This window comes from Gopherus evgoodei, chromosome 4 (assembly GCF_007399415.2).
Source record: "Gopherus evgoodei ecotype Sinaloan lineage chromosome 4, rGopEvg1_v1.p, whole genome shotgun sequence".
Classification (NCBI taxonomy): domain Eukaryota; kingdom Metazoa; phylum Chordata; order Testudines; family Testudinidae; genus Gopherus; species Gopherus evgoodei.
Genome location: NC_044325.1, coordinates 9305541 through 9327276, shown reverse-complemented (window position 1 = coordinate 9327276; position 21736 = coordinate 9305541). Strand labels below are relative to the sequence as shown.

General features: G+C 46.8%; 1 protein-coding gene across 18 annotated transcripts in view; it reads left to right on the top strand.

Annotated features, from left to right (window-relative positions):
* TXNDC16 (thioredoxin domain containing 16) overlaps window positions 1-21736 on the top strand; it is a 77299-nt gene that overhangs the window by 18896 nt on the left and 36667 nt on the right. For all 18 annotated transcript variants that reach the window (XM_030562893.1, XM_030562896.1, XM_030562886.1 and 15 more), the window contains 11 exons: window positions 585-667; window positions 1711-1784; window positions 3386-3460; window positions 3770-3891; window positions 4176-4266; window positions 9446-9602; window positions 10808-10974; window positions 12138-12198; window positions 18624-18744; window positions 19652-19798; window positions 20297-20356. In XM_030562893.1, the coding sequence (XP_030418753.1) occupies window positions 585-667; window positions 1711-1784; window positions 3386-3460; window positions 3770-3891; window positions 4176-4266; window positions 9446-9602; window positions 10808-10974; window positions 12138-12198; window positions 18624-18744; window positions 19652-19798; window positions 20297-20356 (1158 nt within the window). The remainder of the gene's footprint in view (window positions 1-584; window positions 668-1710; window positions 1785-3385; window positions 3461-3769; window positions 3892-4175; window positions 4267-9445; window positions 9603-10807; window positions 10975-12137; window positions 12199-18623; window positions 18745-19651; window positions 19799-20296; window positions 20357-21736) is intronic.

Sequence of the window (21736 nt, the reverse complement as noted above, 5' to 3'; positions counted from 1 at the left end):
TATTGTTGTTCCTGTTGGAGGCATCCATCCTGCATGTTGAGCTGCTTGGGCAGATCTCTGTGTCTTTGTCAGACCTCTGCCTTCATCGGAGCTCTGTGTGTGTGCAAGAACTCCTCCTGTGGACTCGTTTGCCAAAAGCAGGTTGTATTTCTCTCCAAAAGTGCCTCCTTGGGGAAACAGGAAGTAACATTGCCCCTCTCTGTAAAATGGGAAACTGAGGCAAATGAGGCCAGCTAGTCATACCCGTATCTGTGTTGACTAGTAGCTTATGCCACGAGTAGCCCTGCAGAAATCAGTGGGGAGGCTTGTGTAGCAAGCTACTACTCAGTGTGAGTAGGGTAACCAGATGTCCCGATTTTATAGGGACAGTCCCAATTTTGGGGTCTTTTTCTCATATAGGCTCCTATTACTCCCCACCTCTGTCCTGATTTTTCACACTTGCTGTCTGGTCACCCTAAGGGTGAGTAAGGGTAACTCAGTCTGGTCCAGAGAGATTAGGGAACATTAGGTTTTGTTCTAGCTACTCTACCTAATACTCAAGAAGACCAGAGATACAGAGAAACCAGCTCTTATTGGTGTTTCAGATTCTCCAGGTGTCCGTCTGTTTCTGGAACAGCTAGAGAACTCGGTTGGAGCTCTCCAGGACTATGGGATCTCCGTGGTGAAGGTAAATGAACATGTCATTTATTTTCCTAGCTGAGAAATGTAGACTCCTCAATAATGCGCCTGTTATCTGCTGGGGCTGTAATTCTGATCACATGGGCATGCAGGACAGTTCTCTGTACAGGTGGTTATGTTGTCACTGTCTGTGTAACAGATGTATTAATGTGTTCACAGCAGACAGTTATCTCTAAACTGCACACTAGCAGTGCTAAGTAGCTAGTTGAGCAGGTGCTGTTGTCATCTGTCCGACTCTGCTCTCTGTTGGCTCTCTGCTCTCAGAGGTGGCTCTCTGCTGGCAAACCCCCGGCTTGCATGGAACTCCATTAAGCTCAGTTGGGTTCCGTGTGAGTGCAGGGGTCTCCCTGCATGGATCGTGGCCAGGGACTCCCACGATGCATCTCCTCCCATCTTTAGTAGCGGGAGGTCATGGTGCATCATGAGTGACGTAGTCTGAGCCTGCTTACAGAGGACAATGGGAGGCACAATGGCTGCATTTCTAAATGGTAATATTTTCAATATTCAGGTTTTTGCTGAAAAAATCTACATTTACTGTGGGGGAAAAAACACCATTTTGCAGCCAACTGAACCGTTAATCCTTATCCTGAGGCAGGTTCAGCTTTCTAAAAGATGATCTTTTGGCTGAAATTTCACATGCTTGCTTTCAGTCCAAATATTTTGAGGAGAAGTGTAAAGAAATTTTCCTCGGCCTTTTCTGTTAAGACAGAAATATTATCCTACGCAAATTAGTACATTGCTATCAAACATAGTTTGGGCTTACTATAGGAGTGACTGAGTGAAACTGAATGAAGGCAGCCAAATTATGTTTGTTTGAGAACCATGACTTGGAATTTCCTGCCGTTTGTGCTTGTAAAATCTTAATTGTAACACTGGATCCCATTCACATTATCGCTTAATTGCATTTGCCTATACAGTAGATTTTAAAAGTTCTCTTTCGTACAGTTGGACCATAAAATGCTTCCAACTTTATATATTTGTAGATATCTGTCTGTGTGTCAAGATTTATAACGACTTGTTTTAAATATCCAGGTTAATTGTCTCAAAGAAGATGTGTCAAGATATTGTGGGAAAGAAAATGCCTTAATGAAAGCATACCTGTTCAGGTGAATGGAGTTTTATTGCATGCTGGTGACTACATAAAATACTGTTTTTGAAAGGTTCTCTGCTGCAAGGTTTTAAGGAAACCATGTCAGCAAGCTGACATGTCTGGCACTGGAAGGCTGTAGCAACGAAGGAGACACTTTCCACCATGATCCTTTGAAACTAGTGGAAAGACCTCCATTTTAGATCAGGCCCATCAGTAGCAGACCAGCTGGCTGCCAGTCCTAGAAGCCTCTCAGATTATCCAGGAAGTACAGGGAGGAACCTTTATCTTTCAATGATGAATCAGTATAGAAAATTCAATTTAAAATCATGGCTTAGGTGAATAGCTGGAGTGGATACTACAAGTCACTCTTATAGAGTCCTAGAAATGTAGGACTGGAGGGGACCTCAAGAGGTCATCTGGTCTACCCCCCTCCGCCTCCATGCCCAGGTAGGATTAGGTATCCCTATATAGATCACTGCCCTGGATGGGAATGGAAGGAATGGGTTAGACCTAACAAGAGGTGCATCGGTGAATTTAGTGTGATTTTCTTAACTTTGTTGGAGATAAGTTGCTTGGTGTTATTCTGGAAGAAACAAATATTTATACAAGGCAACTGCAGTCATTTTACACCAAGAACTGGCATGTAAGTGAACACTGTTTTGTTTCTTTTTAACAAACCAGGAGGCTGAAGTTACAAGGAACAGAGACAAGAGTCTGCTAGATTGCAGGATTTCATTATGGGGAAAAAACTGGACTGCATCTCCCATGGTTATATGACTGCATGCACCATGGTTATATGACTCCCTTGATGCACTGTACAGGTTCAGCCAGCGGTCAGACCATGATGCATCATGGGAAATGTAGTCCATCCAGGGAGCCTGGCCCATGGAGGAGAATGGGGGCTGAGGCACCCAAATTACAACTCCCAAGAGGCACTGCATGGTTCAGGAGCTATTGACCTGATCAAAAATGAAATATTTCATTTAGATTTTCCTGGTGAAAAACTGAAAATATTTGGCAAAAATCTTTTGTGAAAATTGGATTTTCATTTGAAAAACAGTTTGATGAAAAATTCCCCGTCAACTCTACCTTATGTGGCCCAGCCACCACTAGAGGGAGACAGAGCACCACTCAGCAGAGTAAGTGTGGGTTACATTTGCTCACCACTGATCAGACTCCATACCAGACAAAGGATCTGATCCAAAGTGCGCTGAAGTTAATGCAAAGTGGGCTAATACAGGGTTCGTTCTGGATCTCTTGCAGGCTTGTTAGATTGAAGACATCACCACAAGCACCTAAGTGAGTTAGGTGCCCAGCTCCCATAGGTGTTCATATCCCTTGCACAAGTGCTTTCCTTTTAACTGACCTGTCCCATTTAAGAGGAGTCTCTTGTCTCCTCTCAGATGAGCATTTTGTTTAAAAGATAAATGCACTAATTCAATCAAAGGCATTGAGCTCAATGCAGGATTTCTATGGCCTGTTATGCTGGAGGTCAGATCAGAATGATCCCTTTTGGACTTAGAATCTGCAAAAAGAATCAGGAACTAGGAAGTACAGCTACATGGATAAATAACCTCTATGTTGATTTATGACTTGGTTGGTTGTTCTCTTCCCCAGAGATAACATATTGCTCAGAGAATTCCCCACAGATGCCCTGTTTGACGTGAATGCCATTGTAGCCAATACCCTGTTGTAAGTAAAGCGAACATTCATCTGTGTGAAATCATTTGCTTTGTTTTTTCACTTGTTGCCTGAAGCTTTGCATAAACATGAACTGAGTACATCCTGGGGGACCTTTTTCAGCTGAGCTGAAGTTGGCCTCTCTGTTGTTGCAATTTAGCCCTGCAAAATGAATTACTGGGGCAAATCGGAGCAGTTTCATCTGTTGCTTCATGAGGCAGGTAGCCAGAGGTGCACCTGCTCTGGTCTGTGCCTGCAGTTGTGGGTGAAAATTCGGATTTCTTTTGAAGAATGCTGTAAATTAGATTTTTGTCTTCTCAGTGCCCTCCTCTTTAACGAAGTTAAATACATTACAACGCTGGTGGAGCTTCAGAATCTGGAAAATTCTCTGAAGGGAAGATCAAACGTCGTCTTTGCCTATGTGCCAGCAGTTGGAACACCAGGTGCTAAAATCAACCTTCCACCTTAATATCCCTTCAAGAGCTATTTCTGTTTTTTGATTAGATGGTGCAGAACTGAGTTTCTGACCCAGATCGCCAAACATCTTGGTTTCTTTTTAAAAGAAGGATCCATTTCACCATGCAGAGTATACTGAAATGCATGCCAATGAGTCAGGCGTATATTATTTTTGATGCCAATTCTGAAAATCTGGGCCGTAATATTTAGCATGGGTGAGGTAGTGGGCTAAGAATGTATTAACTTGAGCCCATTTTTTTTTATTTTTTAGAGCACAGAGCAGTAATGGAAGCTGCTTTTGTATATGGTACTGCCCACCAGTTTGTTTTAACCACAGAGGCGGCGCTGGCGAAGGACTTTGGGTGGGTATAGCGGTCGGAAGAAGGGACTCATCTCAACTGCTTATGCTGTTGGTTTGGTTTGGTCACAGTCCCAGGTGGGAAGAAGTGCAGACCCAGGTTCTGAGTGCCCCATAAATAGCCCTGCTGAAATGAACGAGGCTACTCGCGGAGGAGAGAACTCTTTGCTGTAAATGTGGCAGAATCTGTTTGTTTGCGGTTGGAGCAGCAGACGCAGGTGAACCTGGTTAGTTTCAGCAGAACTGGCACAAGCCTTTGCCCTAACGCTGAACTGAAAATGCAGCTGTGCTCCAAAGCTTGTAAAAACCATCTGGGATGGCACACTGGCAGCTTCTCGCTCATTTCCCTAGCAAATGAAGTCACTTTATCTGTGAAGAGCTGGTTTTTCTGACTGCCAGGTCTGCAGATATCCCGGTGTCTTGAGGGCCAAGCTTTGTTCTTCAGGGCTTGTGTCTTTTCCTCCTCAACTGGCTGTGGTGCCCATCTCTCATCCTGGATGTTTTAACCCCCCAACGTTTACAACGTTAAGCAACCCCTGAAAGTCAGACCAGGGAGAGCTGGTGGCTCTGTCAGTCACACACGGGACCAGAGGTCAGGATTCTGGGGATGAGCAGGGAGGGACAGAGCACTAAAGTGAGGAAGCTGATGTTTCTGGGTGGAAGATCAGACCAATCTGTGCACCCTATTCTGTAAGGCATTGAGCCACCTCGGCTTCTGTTGATGTCAGCGGGATCAGAACCTATTTTCCCAGCACTCGATAGACTGGCACAGTTTCTGTCTATGTGCCGACGTGGCTCCTATTACTGGAGAGTTTGAGTGCTGCGCATACATCAGTGAATTCAGTCTCACCATCAGGTGGGGGAAGTATCGTCCCTGCTTCACAGACAGGGGTAGGAGAGAGATGATGTGACTAGCCCAGGGTTACACAAGCAGGCTGTGGCAGAGCTGGGACTTGCACCCAGCTCTCCTGAGTTCCAGGCCAGACACAAGACCGTCTTTTATTCAGCAGCCCCAGAGATGATTGAACATGGCGAATTGGCAACTGGGGCCACCCTGCACCACTGAAGCTCAGTGTCCCTCTGACGCGTGGATTCTACTGAGCTTTCCAGCTTTAAAAACCATGGGCTGAAATCCTGAAGTCAGTGGGAGTTTTCCATTGATTTTGGTGGGGCCAGGGTATGACCTCTGGTCCCTTGTCCATGTTTCGTAGTGATGTGCTATAGACATCAGTGGCTCCACGGGACTCTCCCAAAGCACGGCTAATGCCACCCGTTCCTTTGCGTCACATGGAAACTTGCAATGGTTTCCAGAAGTGACTTGTGCCGCCAATCCCGGATCAGCAATGAAATACACGACCTCCCTGACAAAACGGAGTCGGGAATGCTGCCTGGCTTCCTCCCCGTCAGGCCCTGGAACCTGAGGTGCTGCTCTCGAGCTCAGCTGGTGCGTCAGTGCGTTTCCCTTAGTTTTGCTTCTTTCAGAGGGAATCCAGGTTGAGCTTGGCTGGACTGTGCGATGCAAACAATCCTTAGTCAGTGCTCGTTTGGCTGGACAGAGGGAGATTCTCCTCCAGATCAGGTCCCCTCTCAGTGACCCTCTCCCACCCTCCTGCTTATTGTTTGAAACATTCAGGCTACAAATTGAGAGAGATTAATTTTCGGAACAATTCACAAGCCTTTTCAGTCACACTGAGGTGGGCTCTGATGGGAGCCCCTTGATTTGGCTGCAGGTTGAACGTCACTCAACCAATCGCCTCCCCTCTGCTTTTGAGAGCACAGACTTGCAGATCTGGTGGGGAAGGGAGGGAGGGACAGCTCTGTGGCACCTCCCGCAAGAGGACCCGGACAAAATACAGCACTTTTGAATGCAGCAGGCCTGCTGTCACCTTTCAGAGTAAAGCTGCACTGTTAGTCCGCCAGCTGCAGCGTAAAGAGACAGGGAGTGTAGGTGCTCATGGGGGTGCTCCCGGCTCAGCAGGGCCCTCAGCTACTGCAGAGGGACGTACGGTGCTCAGTCCTCTGCTGGTGTGAATTAGACTCATAGACTCGTAGGTCAGAAGGGACCAATACGATCATCTAGTCTGACCTCCTGCACAAGGAAGGACACAGAGGTGCAGCAACCTTGATTTCACTGGACCTGAACCAGTTTACACCCGCTGAGGATCTGGGCCAAAGTTTTAGGACAATGCAGTATGTCTGTGGGTGTTGGAAAACACCGGGAATCCGCGTCTGGCTGACTCCAAAAAACCTCACCCAGGTTAGACTGGATGGGAATATCACACCAGTGGGTTTATGTTTTTTAGGCAGTTCTGTGACCTTGGGGGTCATAGGGTCTGAGCACCTTGCAACGACAACGCTAGTATCGCTGTTTTAGGCACAGCGAACAAGGCACACTGCAACTTGCCCCAAGCAGAATGGGCACGCTGTGGTCAAGCAGGGAACGGACCCTCACTCTCCCAGCTGCTAAGCAAGGGCCCTAGCCAGGGGACCAAACCGCCACCTAGTAGAGGTTGAAAACTGGAATGTGAACAAGCTATTTCCTTTGGGCCAAGCCTGGTTCCACTGAAGTCAAGGGACATGAGTGTAGGGCGACCAGATGACAGACGTGAAGTATCGGAATGTGGGGGGGGAGGGAGTGGGGATGCCAGCGGAGCAACACCCCTTCCTCCCCCCCAAAAAAAGCCAAGAGCCGGCGGCGGAGGAAAAAACAAAAACAAACAAACAAAAAGAAACCCAAGAGCAGCCGGAGCATAGGAAAAATTGGTGGGGGCTGAGCACCCACCGGCAGCTCCACACCCCACCCTCCCGCCCCAGCTCACCTTCGCTCTGCCTCCACCTCCCCTGAGCTGGCTGCCACCTCCTGCTTCTCCCGCCTCCCTCCAGCGCTTGCACTGCCATACAGCTGATTAGCGCAAACCTGAGAGGGAGAGGTGAGGAGGAGGAATGCAGTGTGTTTGGGGAAGAGGCGGGGCCAGGGCGGGGATTTGGGGAGGGATCCAATAGGTCAATGAGGGGGTGGGGCTGGGGAGGTGGGGCCAGGGTGGGGATTTGGGGAGGAATCCGATGGGGGAGGGAGAGGCGGAGTCGGGGCCAGGGTGGAGTTGGGGCGGGGGGCGTGAGCCCCCTCTGCCTGTGCGCCAGAGGGCAAAATATGGGGACAATTAGCATCCCGACTGATGTTTGGTCAGGACGCAGGACAAGCAAGTAAATATCAGGACAGTCCCGATAATATCGGGACCTCTGGTCACCCTGCATGAGTGTAAGGCACCATGGAAGTCAAGTGATGGCCACACACGAACACTATTCTGAGGCAAGGTGCAGAGAAGTCAGTACTTAACGGGTTCCCTTTGGAGAGTGGTGGAGTGGCTTTGGCCCATCCAATGGATGCCCCAGTTGAACCACCGTTTATTGGGCTTGAGGACAGTTAGTTCCCTCTAGTGCAGGAATCCCTAGGTTACATTCTGTGGCCTGGCTTATGCAGGATGTCAGAGTGGATGATCGTAATGATCTCTTCTGGCCTTAACTTCAAGGAGACTAGGAGATCTCCAACGTGAGGTTGTGCACTTGCACCTTGTGCACAAGGACGGGTGAAGGAAAGGAGACTGTCACCTGGATCCTGGTCCTGTTGAAGTAAATGGGAATTTTGCTATTGCTTGCATTTTCCCAAGATGCAACCTGTTATGTTTGGCTTATGTGGAGTGCTCAGATGAACATTTTGATTGGCTTCCATGTTCCACAATTATTGTCTTGTCCTCACTTGTGAACACAGAGACTTGACATTTGAAAAACTCCGTGGAAAGGTTTGGGATTTAGCTCATTGAATCATTTCTTGGCTCCCCGTTAACTTTCCCCCCTGCCTTTCCATGCCAGTGATATTGCTTAAACTTGAGTTGGTGACTGTAAAGGAATAGCTGGAATTAAATACATTTGATGTTATGGTATAAATCCCCACTCTGAACCTTAGAGTCCAAGAGATGGGGTACCAGCATGAATTCCTTTAAGCTTAATTACCAGCTTAGATCTGATAAGCTCCTGCCACCCAAAAATATATAGTGTTTTGGGGCACTCTGGTCCCCCCAAAAACCTTCCCTGGGGACCCTAAGACCCAGACCCCCTGGATCTTAACACAAGGAAAGTAAACCCTTTCCCCCACCATTGCCTCTCCCAGGCTTTCCCTCCCTGGGTTACCCTGGAAGATCACTGTGATTCAACTCCTTGAATCTTAAAGCAAAGGGAAATGCACCTTCCCCCCTCTTCTTTTCCCCTCCCCAAGAGGTAATACAGATTCAAACTCCGTGAATCTAAAACAGAGGAAATTCCACCTTTCCCCCTCCCTTCTCTCTCCCTGTCTCCCACCAATTCCCTGGTGAGTACAGACTCAATTCCCTTGAGCCTCAACAAGGGGGGAAAAATCCATCAGGTCTTAAAAAAAAAAAGTTTTAATAAAAGAAAGAAAAAAGTAAAAGTTGTCTCTGTAATTTAGATGGTAAATGTTAGAGTCTTTCAGCTTATAGACACTAGAGAAAAGCCTTCCCCCCAGCATAAATACAAATTAAAATCCTTCCAGCAAAATACACATTTGCAAATAAAGAAAACAATCAAAAAGACTAAACCGCCTTCTACTGGTACTTACTATTTGAACAGAAAATTAGAGAGCCTGTAGGTATGTCTGGTCACTCTCAGACCCCAGAGAGAACAACAAACAAACAAACAACACAAAACAAAGACTTCCCTCCACCAAGATTTGAAAGTATCTTGTCTTCTGATTGGTCCTCTGGTCAGGTGGTCCAGGTTCACTGCTTGTAACCCTTTACAGGTAAAAGAGACGCTAACCCTTAACTATCTGTTTATGACAGGTGACTGTAAAGGAATAGCTGGAATTAAATACATTTGACAGAGTTCATAGAATATCAGGGTTGGAAGGGACCTCATGAGGTCCTCTAGTCCAACCCCCTGCTCTGCTCAAAACAGGACCAATCCCCAAACAGATTTTTGCCCCAGATCCCTAAATGACCCTCTCAAGGATTGAGCTCATAACTCTTGGTTTAGCAGGCCAGTGCTCAGACCACTGAGCTATCCCTCCCCTGAGTGGCTGCCCTGGCTGGATCACTGAGGGAAGACACGGGGGCATGTACCCGGCGCTGGGACAAATACAATCTCAGTGTATTGTTTTTCTCCTCTAGCCATGAAGATTTTGATGCATTGTCTGCTCAGCTCTTCTTCTGCCACTGTCAGCGGGTCCCAGATCTGACCCAACCGTGTAGGAGGACTCCGATGGTGCAATCACTGACCACGCTGAACATCCACACATATCTCAAACTGATGGCAGCACCCATTGTGGTATGAGTTTAAATGATACTCTCCATCATCTGCTCTGCATGAAAGCACTCGAGGCTAGCCTGCAGCTGGGGCATGTAGCCCAGAACAACTCCATGCGCAAGACGTGGGGTGTAAATCTTGACCCCACTAAAGTCAATGGCAAAACTCCCATTGATTTCAGGGGGGGATTGGCTTGGATCCCTGGGCTTTAGTATGTTGGTTGGGAGCCCTGCAGAGGGTGTTGTACCCTCCAGAGAGGCAGGGGAGAGGGAGAACTCAGGCCCCTGACTCAGAGCTCTGCGGAGGGTGGTTATGTCCCTGCAGACATTCAAGAGCAGATGCTCTGTCTGTGTAAATTGACTTCCATGGGTTCACATCAGCAGAGACTGCCCCCAGCCTCTGTGGCTGCAAGGTGCCTGGGTCAGTGCAAACGCAGCTTTAGATCCCCTCTGCTGAGCTAGACGTGGGGAAACAGGTCAGAATGAGCACCCCCAGGGGGCATGGGACACCCTTCATTGGGGCTTTCTGTGCCCTGGCACAGTCAGGCAGAAGATCAGTCATGCCTGAGTCTGTCATTCAGAAGATCAGTGGTCATGTGCTAGCTGCGGCAGCATGATGAAAACGGAGGGAAAAAGAATCCGGGTCGTACTGTGCATTCCTGGTGGGATTTTCTAAGCCACCGTAGGGATTAGGGTGCTGGGGGTCAGTGGTCACAGATCATAAGGTGCAGCTTTTTAATAGTGAGGGTAAATAACCATTGGAGCAACTGACCTAGGGGTGTGGTTGATTCTCCATCACTGGCAATTTTAAAATCTGGATTGAATGTTTTTCCCAGAAGATCTGCTCCAGTTTGGACTTGGGCTTGAAGCAGGAATCAAGTGAGGGAAGATCCATGGCTTGGGTTATGCAGGAGGTCAGACTAGATGATCACAGTGGTCTCTTCTGGTCTTAAAAATCTAAGAACGTTTCCACCTAAATTGTCAGCATTTCAATGCACAAGATTCTCCCCCATTTAAATATCAACCCTAATTGGCGTATTCAGGTGGCAATGTTCCAGATGTTGGTTTTGGGGTGATTGGATCCTATTTATTTAGGATAAATAAAGATAGTATCTCATTATCTACTTTGCATAACTTATCTAAAATCTAAGCTTGTTGATCAACTATGTGTGATCACTAACACACACTGTGAAGGTATTAAACCACTTAGTTGTATCTCTTCTCTAGACTGAAGTTGCTGAAGATCCAGAAAAGGTTTCAACTATCCACCTACAGCTCGGGCTGCCGCTGGTATTTATTCTCAGTCAGCAGGAGACCTATGAATCTGATAAGAGAACTGCTGAGTTTGTGGCATGGCAGCTGCTGGGGAAAGCAGGAGTTGCCCTCTTGTCAAGGTATTTAAGCTTAGTAATATTATGGTCTCCTATGAGCAGTCCTTCTTTTGAAGGCGACTTATATCTTTGTTGTATTCAAGCCGATTAACAGGTGCTCCACATTCTATTCTGTTACACTGGTATAGATTCAGAATAACCAGTGAAGTCAGTGGAATTACACTGGATTTATACAAGAGTAAATGAGAACAGAACAGCGCCCTTGGCAAGTTGTTAAGTTATTGGGCTCTGCATGCAGAGCTGTTTTGCTGACTCATCTTGGCAGTCAGACCAGGCTGGCCTCTTTAGTGTCAGCCCAGGAGTATAAAAGGGTTTATGCCTCTCTCCAAGTCAGAGGGACTGTACGGTAACATAGGAAGGAGAAATGGCCAATTTGGGAAGAAGCTCAGACAAAGGATTGTGTTTTGTTCTTAAATTATAAGTAAAGGAAAACCCAGAAAGGGACAGGAGTCGTGGAGTGTATGCTGGGCTGGGCTGGGCTCTCTGCACCACAGAACTCCCAAGTAGGATCTGTTTGCTATTTGTGATGCTATTGGAAGACCTTGTGCTTTTGCAGCCTGGTAACGCTGAACTCTAAGGCATCTCATGGCAATGTGCTTGCACTCTGTGAGGAGGGGGAACAGGGTGATGGCCGCACACTTTGCAAAAGCCCTGACTGCTGACCTCTCAGAAGTTGCACTGTGGCAGCTTGTGCAGAGCCTTTCCTTCTGGGTTTGGCTTTGGTCATCTGTCAGAGTCCTTTCTGATGCCTGCTGGAACTACCTCCGGGGCTCCTGGCAGCCTCAGTAGCCACTAGTCTAACTCTGCTCTCCCTGCAGCCAGTGGTAAAACTCCCTCTGACTTCAGTGGGAGCAGAGTCAGGCCAATGCCACTTTTGAAATCTGTGCCCTTCAAAACGGCACCGCTAGAATTCACACGCTTCTCTGCTTTACTCTGAAAGAAATATACAAGGCGCACTGGTCTAGATTCAGGGCTGTGGCTGAGCAGCCTCTCAGCTCAGGAGGGGCTGGGCAAAGGTAGTCTGTTATCTTCCCCAATTAGGGGGTCAGACGCTGGCACTACCCCATACTGCTAGAGAAGCACCAGTGCCCACGAGTGAGGCAGTACCCAGGGAGAATGTTACTTTATCCATGACACCGTTTAACATCTGATTTATATTTTGAAAGGGACTCCATAGATCTGAATGTTCTTCTCCGGTCTAACATAGCCCTCAAGACAGCAGAAGAGGTTAGTTGTTGTATTTATTCATGACACAATTGGTTCACGTTTAATCCGATTGCTTTAACATAGTGCACTTCCCGGTAGAAGTTCGAGGTGTTATTTTTTCACGATAGTTTTCCTCGCTATTCTTTAACCAATCCCCTTGGATGTGTAAAACTGACATTTCTTCCCTTATCAATGCATAATGGCACAGGCTTGTTAGTGTAGGACTGCTCACAGCTGCTGACACTGAACTACTGGCCTGGTCTACACTATAAGTGTACATCGGTATAAGTACGTCACTCAGGGGTGTGAAAAATCCACCACCCAGCGCGACACAGTTCTGCCGCCCTAACGCCCCCCGTGCAGACAGCGCTGTGTCGATGGGAGAGCTCCTCCTGCCCACATTGTGTTACCTGCACACATTAGGGCACCAGGATAAGGCCATCGTCTGCAGCCATATTGTAAAGCCTAAAGCCTACGGCCTTCGTCTGCAGCCAGATTAAAAGAGCAGCCAAGCAGCAGCATTAGCTGAGAAGCAGGAAGTCACATCTTCACATTCCATCTAAATGACGTTAAAACAAGGTAAGACCTGGCTGTGAAGAAGGAGACCTCGTCCTAATGGCACCCACTAGCACCAGATAAAGACAGATCTTAAGATGCTTAAAGAAAACTTAGTTTGACAGCATCTGTCTAGCAAGAAATCACATATCAATAGTTGTGGTTGTGAAATCCTCATTTCTGTATTGTTTTGTCACTACCGCCTCTCACGGAGGTGGATACATTATATGGGGGGAGGGATAGCTCGGTGGTCTGAGCATTGGCCTGCTAAACCCACAGTTGTGAGTTCAATCCTTGGGGGGCCATTTAGGGATCTGGGGCAAAAATCTGTCTGGTGATTGGTCCTGCTTTGAGTAGGGGAGGTGGACTAGATGATCTCCTGAGGTCCCTTCCCACCCTGATATTCTGTGTTGCTCTCCCGTCACTGTAGGAGAGTCTTCACAGAAGTGCTGGAGCACTGTTGGTGTAGACCTGTCCTCTGTGAGTTAAGAGAAAGCAAGCATTATACTAGGCTGTAGCAGGGTGGCTCACCCCTTAACAGCTGGGGCTGGCCAACCTTGGTCACAAACTAAGTCACAGCTGGGAGAGACCAGAGTGGTGGCTTTACAAGGATCAGCAGGAGGATATGGTGAAAGGGGTGGGGAAAGTTCAGGAGAGGGTGAAGACTGAGACACTGAGGGAGCTGCGATAGAGGAGCCCAGGGGAGCAGGAGGATCGTATGGGGAAACCCAGATGGAATTTGAGCCTAGAAGTTTGGGGTGAGAAGGAAGCCCCAGAGCTAAGTGTGGCCTGCTGGGTGGTGAAGGGCTTTATTCTGGCACCCTGAGGATTGCTAAGAATGGCTTTTGTTATTAAAGCAGCCCCCAGCAGGGGGCGTTACCCATTTGAAAGCCTGCTTGTGTAGGAGGCTAAACGGGATGGGGTGCCTGCTGAGCCACCCCAGCCATGAGGGGCTGCTCAGTACACAGCCTCCCCACCAGGGAGTCCCTGACTTTAAGATGGAGCTCGATAAATGTACGAACGGGATGATATGCCAAGGTCACCTATGAGTTGGTAACTCAGCTGGTCCCTTGTGTTCCTATGTTCATGTTTGTTTTTGGGGCAAAACAGATACGATGAAATTCACCCAGTACAGAAAGCCAGCATGAGGCTTATGAACCATTTAAGACTCCTGAAACCCCCAGGGATTTTGACTTTACAGAGGCCTTTGACAACGTACCTCCCAAGAGGCTAATAAGGAAAGTACGTGGGGATGGCATGAGCGGTAAAGTACCTTCGGAGGGACCTGCCCACACTGGGGAATGGGCAGGTGGGATGCTGGATGAAATTCAGTGTTGACAAATGCCAGGTAATGCGCATTGCAATGAATACACTGAACTTCTTCCATGTGTGTGCAAAGCACGCAGGATTGGACCAGAATCTAACTTCCTCCTTGAGTTTTCCACTTGTCAGGTGAGTGACACACACATTCCAGGTCTGCTGTCTGAAACAACAGGACGAGCCTATAGCTTGTTTACTGTATTTCTGCTGTAATGAATTTTCTTTTAAATCCATTTTGTTGAAATGACACCGGATAAGCCTTTGTCTGCACCAGTAGGGCTTTTACATACAGAAGGTGAAAGCAGCTATCTAACCCTATGAGCCCGTAGCCACCAAAACATGGGAATGGAAAGGTAACAAGGAGAGAATGAAAATACGTCAATTCAGTTTGTTCTTCTGGTTTCATGTAAACACAACACACAATCCAGTTACACCCAGGATTCCGTTCTTCATCAAGGCCCAGTTTTCCTCAAAACGATAATTTGTGAGAGGTTCCCAGACAGAGATGAAATGTCAGGTTTGATTGACAGAGCACACAGGAACGAAGGGTTATGGCTGTACTGAAATGAAAGACCCTCCTCTGGCCTGGGTCAGCTGACTCGGCTTTGCAGGGCTTGGATTACGGGGCTATAAAATTACAGTGTAGAAGTTCGGGCTTAGGCTGGAGTCCGAACTCTGAGACCCTGTGAGGGAGGAGGGTCTCAGAGCTTGGGCTCCACCCATGCCCAGATGTCCACACTGCAATTTTTAGCCCCGCAGCCCAAGCCCTGTGAGCTGTAGTCGGCTGACCAGTCTCTCAGACCAGGTGCCGCAGGTGTTTAATCACAGTATAGACAGGTCCTTAATCTGCCCTTTGCCTCAGTCTTCCCATCTGTACAATGGGGAAGATGTTTCCCTATCTCTCAGGGCTGTTGGGAGGATAAAATCCTTAATGATCATGAGCTGCTCAGATGCACTGGGTATCATGGCCTGATAAGTACCTAGTTAGACAGCTGGGAAGTAATGGGAGACCATGTAGAATCCAGTTCAGTAAGAGACATTTTTCTGATAACAAATAGCCGTATGGAGTGAAATTCTTTGGTGTAAAAGTAAAACCCATCAATGGGAGCTCATCCCAAAAGCCGACGGCAGCCCCTTGCTCAGAAAGGGCCTGATCCTGCAGTCAGACCCTTGCCAGTACGGGAGCCCTGCTGGAACCAAGGGGACAGGAGCCAGGCCCAGATTTGTTCAAAAGTTCATCACCGAAGAAGGATCATCCAATGGTGAGGGCGCTAACCTGGAGCTCAGGAGCTCTGGTTGCAAGTCCCTGCCCTGCCACAGATTTTCTCTGTGACTATGGGCAAGTCATGTAGCCACTTGGTGCCTGAGATCCCCACCTGTAAAATGGGGTAGTAGCACTGCCCTGCCGCACAGGGATGTTTTGTAGAAAAAGTAGGTTACAAGATTGTGAGGTGCCCAGGTGGTCCCTAGGTGGGGATTGTATGATTACCTGAGGTATGTAAAACAGAAAGCTGTCAAGACTGTAGTCATGATTCTAATTCCTCTCCGACAGATTTCAGTCTTAATTTGATTGCAAGTTGCAATTGCAGGGGCCTTCTGTATTGTATGTCTTGTACAGCACCAAGCGCATAAATACAAATTAATAAGGGTATTTTGTGGTGCTGCACAAAATAACCCCTTAGCGGAAGGGTAGATTTTCATGTTGCACAAAGCAGGCCTTTGCTTTATGGTTTGTAACAGAGGAAGAAGGTAGAATCCAGGCACGAATCTAAGTTAGGGAAAGGAAAGGTTCTTGGACTCCTATCTAAATGGGAGACCTTTCTATGCTAGAATCCTTCTCCGTGTCAGGATTGTGGTTACTCTGCTGCAAACGTTCGTTAGAATTCTTATTTTCTGGGAAGACCAATAACACTGCTCTACAGCCAAAATGCTTCTGAAATAAATGTAGTCCAACTTTACTAATTCTGGGTCATTGAGAATGAAAATGATGCTTAAAATTGTTGATTGGCTCTAGTTTTCAAGATATGCTGTTGGGTCAGTATATACGACCCTTGACTTGGGAATGGCGGAGGATAAGTGAGTTATAAAGGGAAGGGATCTCAGTTTAAACCAGAAATGACTAAAATACATCTTTGACTGGATCTATGAATAAATCTATGACTGGGTTTGGACTGTACTTGCTTTTGAGGCAAAACAATGAATGATGCAATCTGAAGCTGGTATTGCGTCATACATGATAGGAATTGCATCATGTTATTCCTAGAAGTCATGGATGATGCAATCATAACGAAGCTTACATCACTCTGCTGAACAAATTGCCCTATATCAGCTCTAGAAATCATACAGTGTCGTGCTCTCTTATTTGTCAGTGTTTGATTTTGCAAAGGGACACATTTCTGTTTAGCCAAAGTGAGCAGAGATTCCTCGTACTTGTGTGAACAGTGCAGATAACTTCTGCTATGTTTGTGGTGAAGTGACTTTTGCATCACAAAAGCGCAGTATAACCACTATGGTTAAGAAAGCCTATCACCTTGATTTTGGCTGCAAAATTGGAGATCAGGACAAGAGGTGGGCCCCACACATATGCTGCAACACTTGTGCAACAAATTTTCGCCAGTGGTTGAACAGGAAAAGGAAATCTATGCCTTTTGCAGTGCCAATGATTTGGAGAGAGCCAACAGATCATACCAGCAATTGTTACTTCTGCATGGTGCCTCCAGTTGGGAAAGGTGTGTCAAAGAAGAAAAAGTGGACTGTGCATTATCCAAACATTCCATCAGCTATACGCCCAGTACCCCACGGAGAAGGACTGCCGGTTCCTGATGCACCAGAATCATTCTCATTTGAGTCAGACGAGGAAGAGGAAGAGGATGAAACTTCTGGTCCTGAACCGTCAGTGTCACAGGACCCACATTTTCTCCCATCCTCCTCCTCTGAACCACACCTCATAACACAAGGTGAACTGAATGACCTTGTCAGGGATTTGGAACTACCCAAGAGTAAGGCAGAGCTGTTGGGCTCCAGACTACAGCAGTGGAATCTCCTGGCAGGCTATCAGGGCAAATGGAGCCCATCAATGCTTGCAGACTATTGCTGGACAGTGACAAGAGATGCTCCATTTAATGAATACAAGAGACAAGCCAAGAAGCACCGAGTAGACACTGAATAGGACTAAACTATGTACATAATAGTTTTTTGCCTTTTGTTTCATAATAAATTTTATTTATATAACCCTTTTGCTGATTTTTTAAGTGTTACATAAACAGGACAGGTGAAATATTATCATGTAAAGCAACCATAAACACATGAAAGACCTAGGTTTACAATTTATGATTAAAACTCTACTATCTACACAATATACATAGACATAAAATGTAAAAACTTAAATATCTTAGAAACAGTAGCCAATCAGTTGTTTTAATTGTCATATTTGAATTCAGCACATCAAAATACATAATAAATATCACATTTTATCTCTGAAGCAGACGACTTCTCAGAAATTGTAGACCAGTGTAATACATCAGCATTCCATTAATGTTCTTGATCATCTCAGAGGAACTGCTCGTGGCCCCAGCAGTTTGTCTGAAATGGATGGGCGATGGTATCCACTTGCGGAGCAGAGTTTTGAGTGAACGTGTTGCATAATTTGTAGACATCTGCAAAAGCAGGTGTTAGCCGGTAGGCAGCTTTTGGCAGGATATGTGACACTAATGTAGCCTCCTGATCGAGGCCAGCAGCCAAATGCACACAGTTCTGTCACTGGAGGGAAAACAGATGCTCTCTCCTGAGAGGCAAGGCAACAATCAGGCGTGTTTTGAGTAAGAGCCGCATTAAAAAGAGGCTTGCTCCAGTTCTCCTTTTTCACCAGTGCCAGTGGCTGGAGCATGTTAATGGCAGAACACAGGGCTGGGAACCCTCTAGATTAGTATTAATATTGGGTTTTAAAGCTACAGTAGGAACTGCCTGGTCCCAATACTGAGCCCTGTAGGATAACTCCCATCAGGGAAGGGGTGTTGGCAGGGAAGTTCTTGTGGCAGCATCATCCTCCCTAGTTTGTTGCTGCTGCTACCAGTTCTGCCAGCTGCTCTGTGCTGCCTGTAAGTTTGCCAAGGGAATAGGAGAGTTACCCAGCAGACACCACAGCAACCCTCTGGGCAGGAGAAGGAACTGCAGAGTCATCTCAGTGTAGATCGTAGAATGTCAGGGTTGGATGGGACATCAGGAGGTAATATAGTCCAACCGCCTGCTCAAAGCAGGACCAATCCCCAGACAGATTTTTGGCTCCACATTCCTAAGTGGCCCCCTCAAGGCTTGGACTCACAACCCTGGGTTTAGCAGGCCAATGCTTAAACCACTGAGCCAATGTTCCAGCTGCTGAATGTGAGAGTGTAGAGCCATGTGCAGCAGCCCTAGAAGTCCATTGACATGTCCAAAACCAAACAAAAAGTGGCCACCCGGTGCCATTGAGCGCCCTCTTGCCTCCATTTTATATTGCAGCGATTCCAGCCATTCCAGAGCACAGGTGCAAATAAATGCCCTTGTGTCCCAGCTGGTATTTTTTTCTTCCCCAGGGTGCGCCTATCAAATACCTGGTTTTGGAAGACACTGATGAAATAGTAGCCCTTGTGGAAGACAAGATAAAGGGCGAACAGATCCCGGAAGATGAGGATGAAAGTGACAATAATGACCAGGGTAATGTTGGTGTTTGGAATTCTGTTCACATTTAGTCACGTGCTAGTTAATTACTAAGGAGAGTTACTCATACAGCTGGTGCCTCCTTGCTGGAGACATTCTGAAACATACACAAGTACTGTAGTTGCACTGGCCTATATGATCCAAACTGGCTTGGGGCCTTAAGACACATGCTTGTCACTGTCTGAAAGCCAGACCCCTTTGAGGTATTTCAGGTCAGGCCCCCAAAATCCAGAGCCGCTTTTGAAAATACAGGCTGCCCTTTTCGAGTGCGCATGCGTGCCGTGCCCAAATTCTGTTTGTCTTACATGCCCGTGAGAGTCTTCCTTTAAAATACAGTCCTAGACAGCTGTTCATGTTTTCAATAATTTCACGTAAGAAATGGCCAAAATGAAGAAAGAAACAGCCGGTGTGAGTCTGGGGAAAACACAAAATGTGAGTGGGATTCCTAGATAAAAGTATTCGTTACTCCAAGGGTCACATCCTCAGCTGGCATATCTCTGCATCTTTCCTTTCATTTCGGTGAAGCTCAAGAGTTCCTAGCAGAATAGTGTTAAATAGTATATAAGTAGCGAGTCTTGACAGCTGCTTATTACACTGATCAGAACAGTGTCCCTCTTATTCCCATCTGCCTGTCCTAGCCGCCTCTTGTTTCTCATCTCATAGTTAGACTGTTAACTCTTCAGGGCGTGGACTGTCTTTGTTGTATGTATGTACAGCATCTATCGCAATGGGGCCCTGATCTTGACTGATGCCTTTAAGTGCTCCTGGGGCATACATATGCTGCATCATAATAAATTGCTTGGTTTCTTGCTGCTTTTGCATTTGGTCTTTTCAAACCCTGGCAAACATTGAGTTCCTGCTGCGTTTGTGCGCCCATGTTTATGTGTACGTTGATTTGCTCTAGACATTCAAGATGACCAGGTGATGGAAGCGGTTTACAGAGACAGGAAGCGAGAACTCCCTTTGGAACTCATCCGTACCCTGACAGAAGAAACTTTTAATGCTGCTCTGACAGAGACTGCTCACATGGTGGTGCTATTCTACGCCAGTTGTGAGTACAGTACACATCTCCATAGCACCATGGGTGCATATTTCTTGTAGAGTTTAGTATATTGTTAGAGTGCCTGTATTTATTTAGTTATTTCTATTTAAATAATAGCTGAAAAGATGCCTGTGTGAGGCTCCAGGTGTCCTCACGCATCCTGAACAGTACAATTAAATCAATTTCTGTAATAGATTGATACTGAATAGAGACAAGCTTTTTATTTTTGAAGATCTCCATATAAAATATCTAGGAATTTCTTTTGTAGTGACATATACATTCAGTGTAATTCTACCTTCCGCATAGCAATCCTAGTGCCAGAACAATTCACTACATTAAACTGGAGAGCTGCCATCGCTGTCTGTCATGATGGCAAAGCTTGAAACACTGAAGAAGCATGATATATAGAGAGTAACCCATGCTGTTGACCAGGAGTGACCCCGACTCTACCGACAGACTGGCCGTGTGTGATGTACTGCTATTGACAGTGTCTCTTGTTTGTTGCAGGGGAAGCGGTGTCTCTGGCGATGTTGCAGTTGTATGTAGAGGTGGCCGTTGCGTTAAAAGGTACAGTGCCAAAGTTCCCTCGCATTGTTAAAAAGCAGGCGATGTTCATACCCTGGACCCTGTCCTCCTTTTACAAAGGAGGAAGTTTAACTGATGTCTCTATACATAGGCGCTGATTCTGTGGGTGCTCTGGGGCTGGAGCATCCATCCGGGGCTGCTGGAGCACCCACCAGCAGCCCCCCTGGGGCTCCTCCCCCTCCCTGCAGCACCTCCCGCCTGCCGGCGGGCCCTGCCAATCAGCACCTGCCCCTCCCTCTCAGCACCTCCTGCCCACTGCAATCAGCAGTTCTGCGGCATGCAGAATGCACTGGGAGGGAGAGGGAGGAGTGAGATGGGGCATGCTCAGGGGAGGAGGTGGAATGGGGCGGGAAGAGGTGGGGCGGTGGTGGGAAGGGGCGGGGTGGGGAAAGGCAGGGTGTGGGTGGGGGCTTGAAGGAAGTGAAATATAAATAGCAGCAGGTGTCAAAATATGGTCTTAAGAGCAGGGAACATGCTAACATCAGGGACTATGCTTATTTGGTATTTGCATTATAGACGCTTCTGTGAGCCCCACGCAGGGATCAGGGCCCCATGTGCTAGGTGCGGTACAGACGTATAAGAAAATGACCGTTCCTGGGCTAAGGCGCACTCGGCTCGTGTGTAAGTTGCTTGCAGTGTAAGGGGTAAATGAATAACATCCTGGAAACAAGAATGAGAGTTGTGTACGAGATGGGGAAAATCACCCTTAGGCACTAACAGTTGGTAGCTACAATAAGGAGCAGTTACAGCAAACATGAGGACAGTGGCAGAAGGTGAAATAATTCTTGGGCACAAAGAGGCAAGAACCTACCTGTCATAAACAGATAAGTAAGTTAATAGAACAGAAGTGCTTCATATCTCTTTGTCTGGAAAGGGTTAACAAGTTCAGGGAGCCTGGCTGTCACCTGACCAGAGGACCAATCAGAGGACAGGATACTTCAAATCTTGAGGGAGGGAAGTTTTTGTGCTGTGCTGTTAGATTTTGGTTGTTGTTCTCTCTGGGGGCTCAGAGGGACCAGACGTGCAACCAGGTTTCTCTCCAATACAGGCTCTTCTAAGTTCAGACTAGTGAGTACTAGGTGATAAGGCGAGTTAGGCTTATGTTTGTTTTCTTTATTTGCAAATGTGTATTTGGCTGGAAGGAGTTCAAATATGTATTTTGCTGAAAGGATTTTAATTTGTACTTGTATATTTAGGCTGGGAGGGTGTTCCCAGTGTCTATAGCTGAAAGACCCTGTACCTATTCCATTTTTTTTAAATTTACAAAGATAATTTTTACTGTTTTTTTCTTTCTTTAATTAAAAGCTTTTCTTGTTTAAGAACCTGATTGTTTTTTTATTCTGGTGAGACCCCAGGGGACTG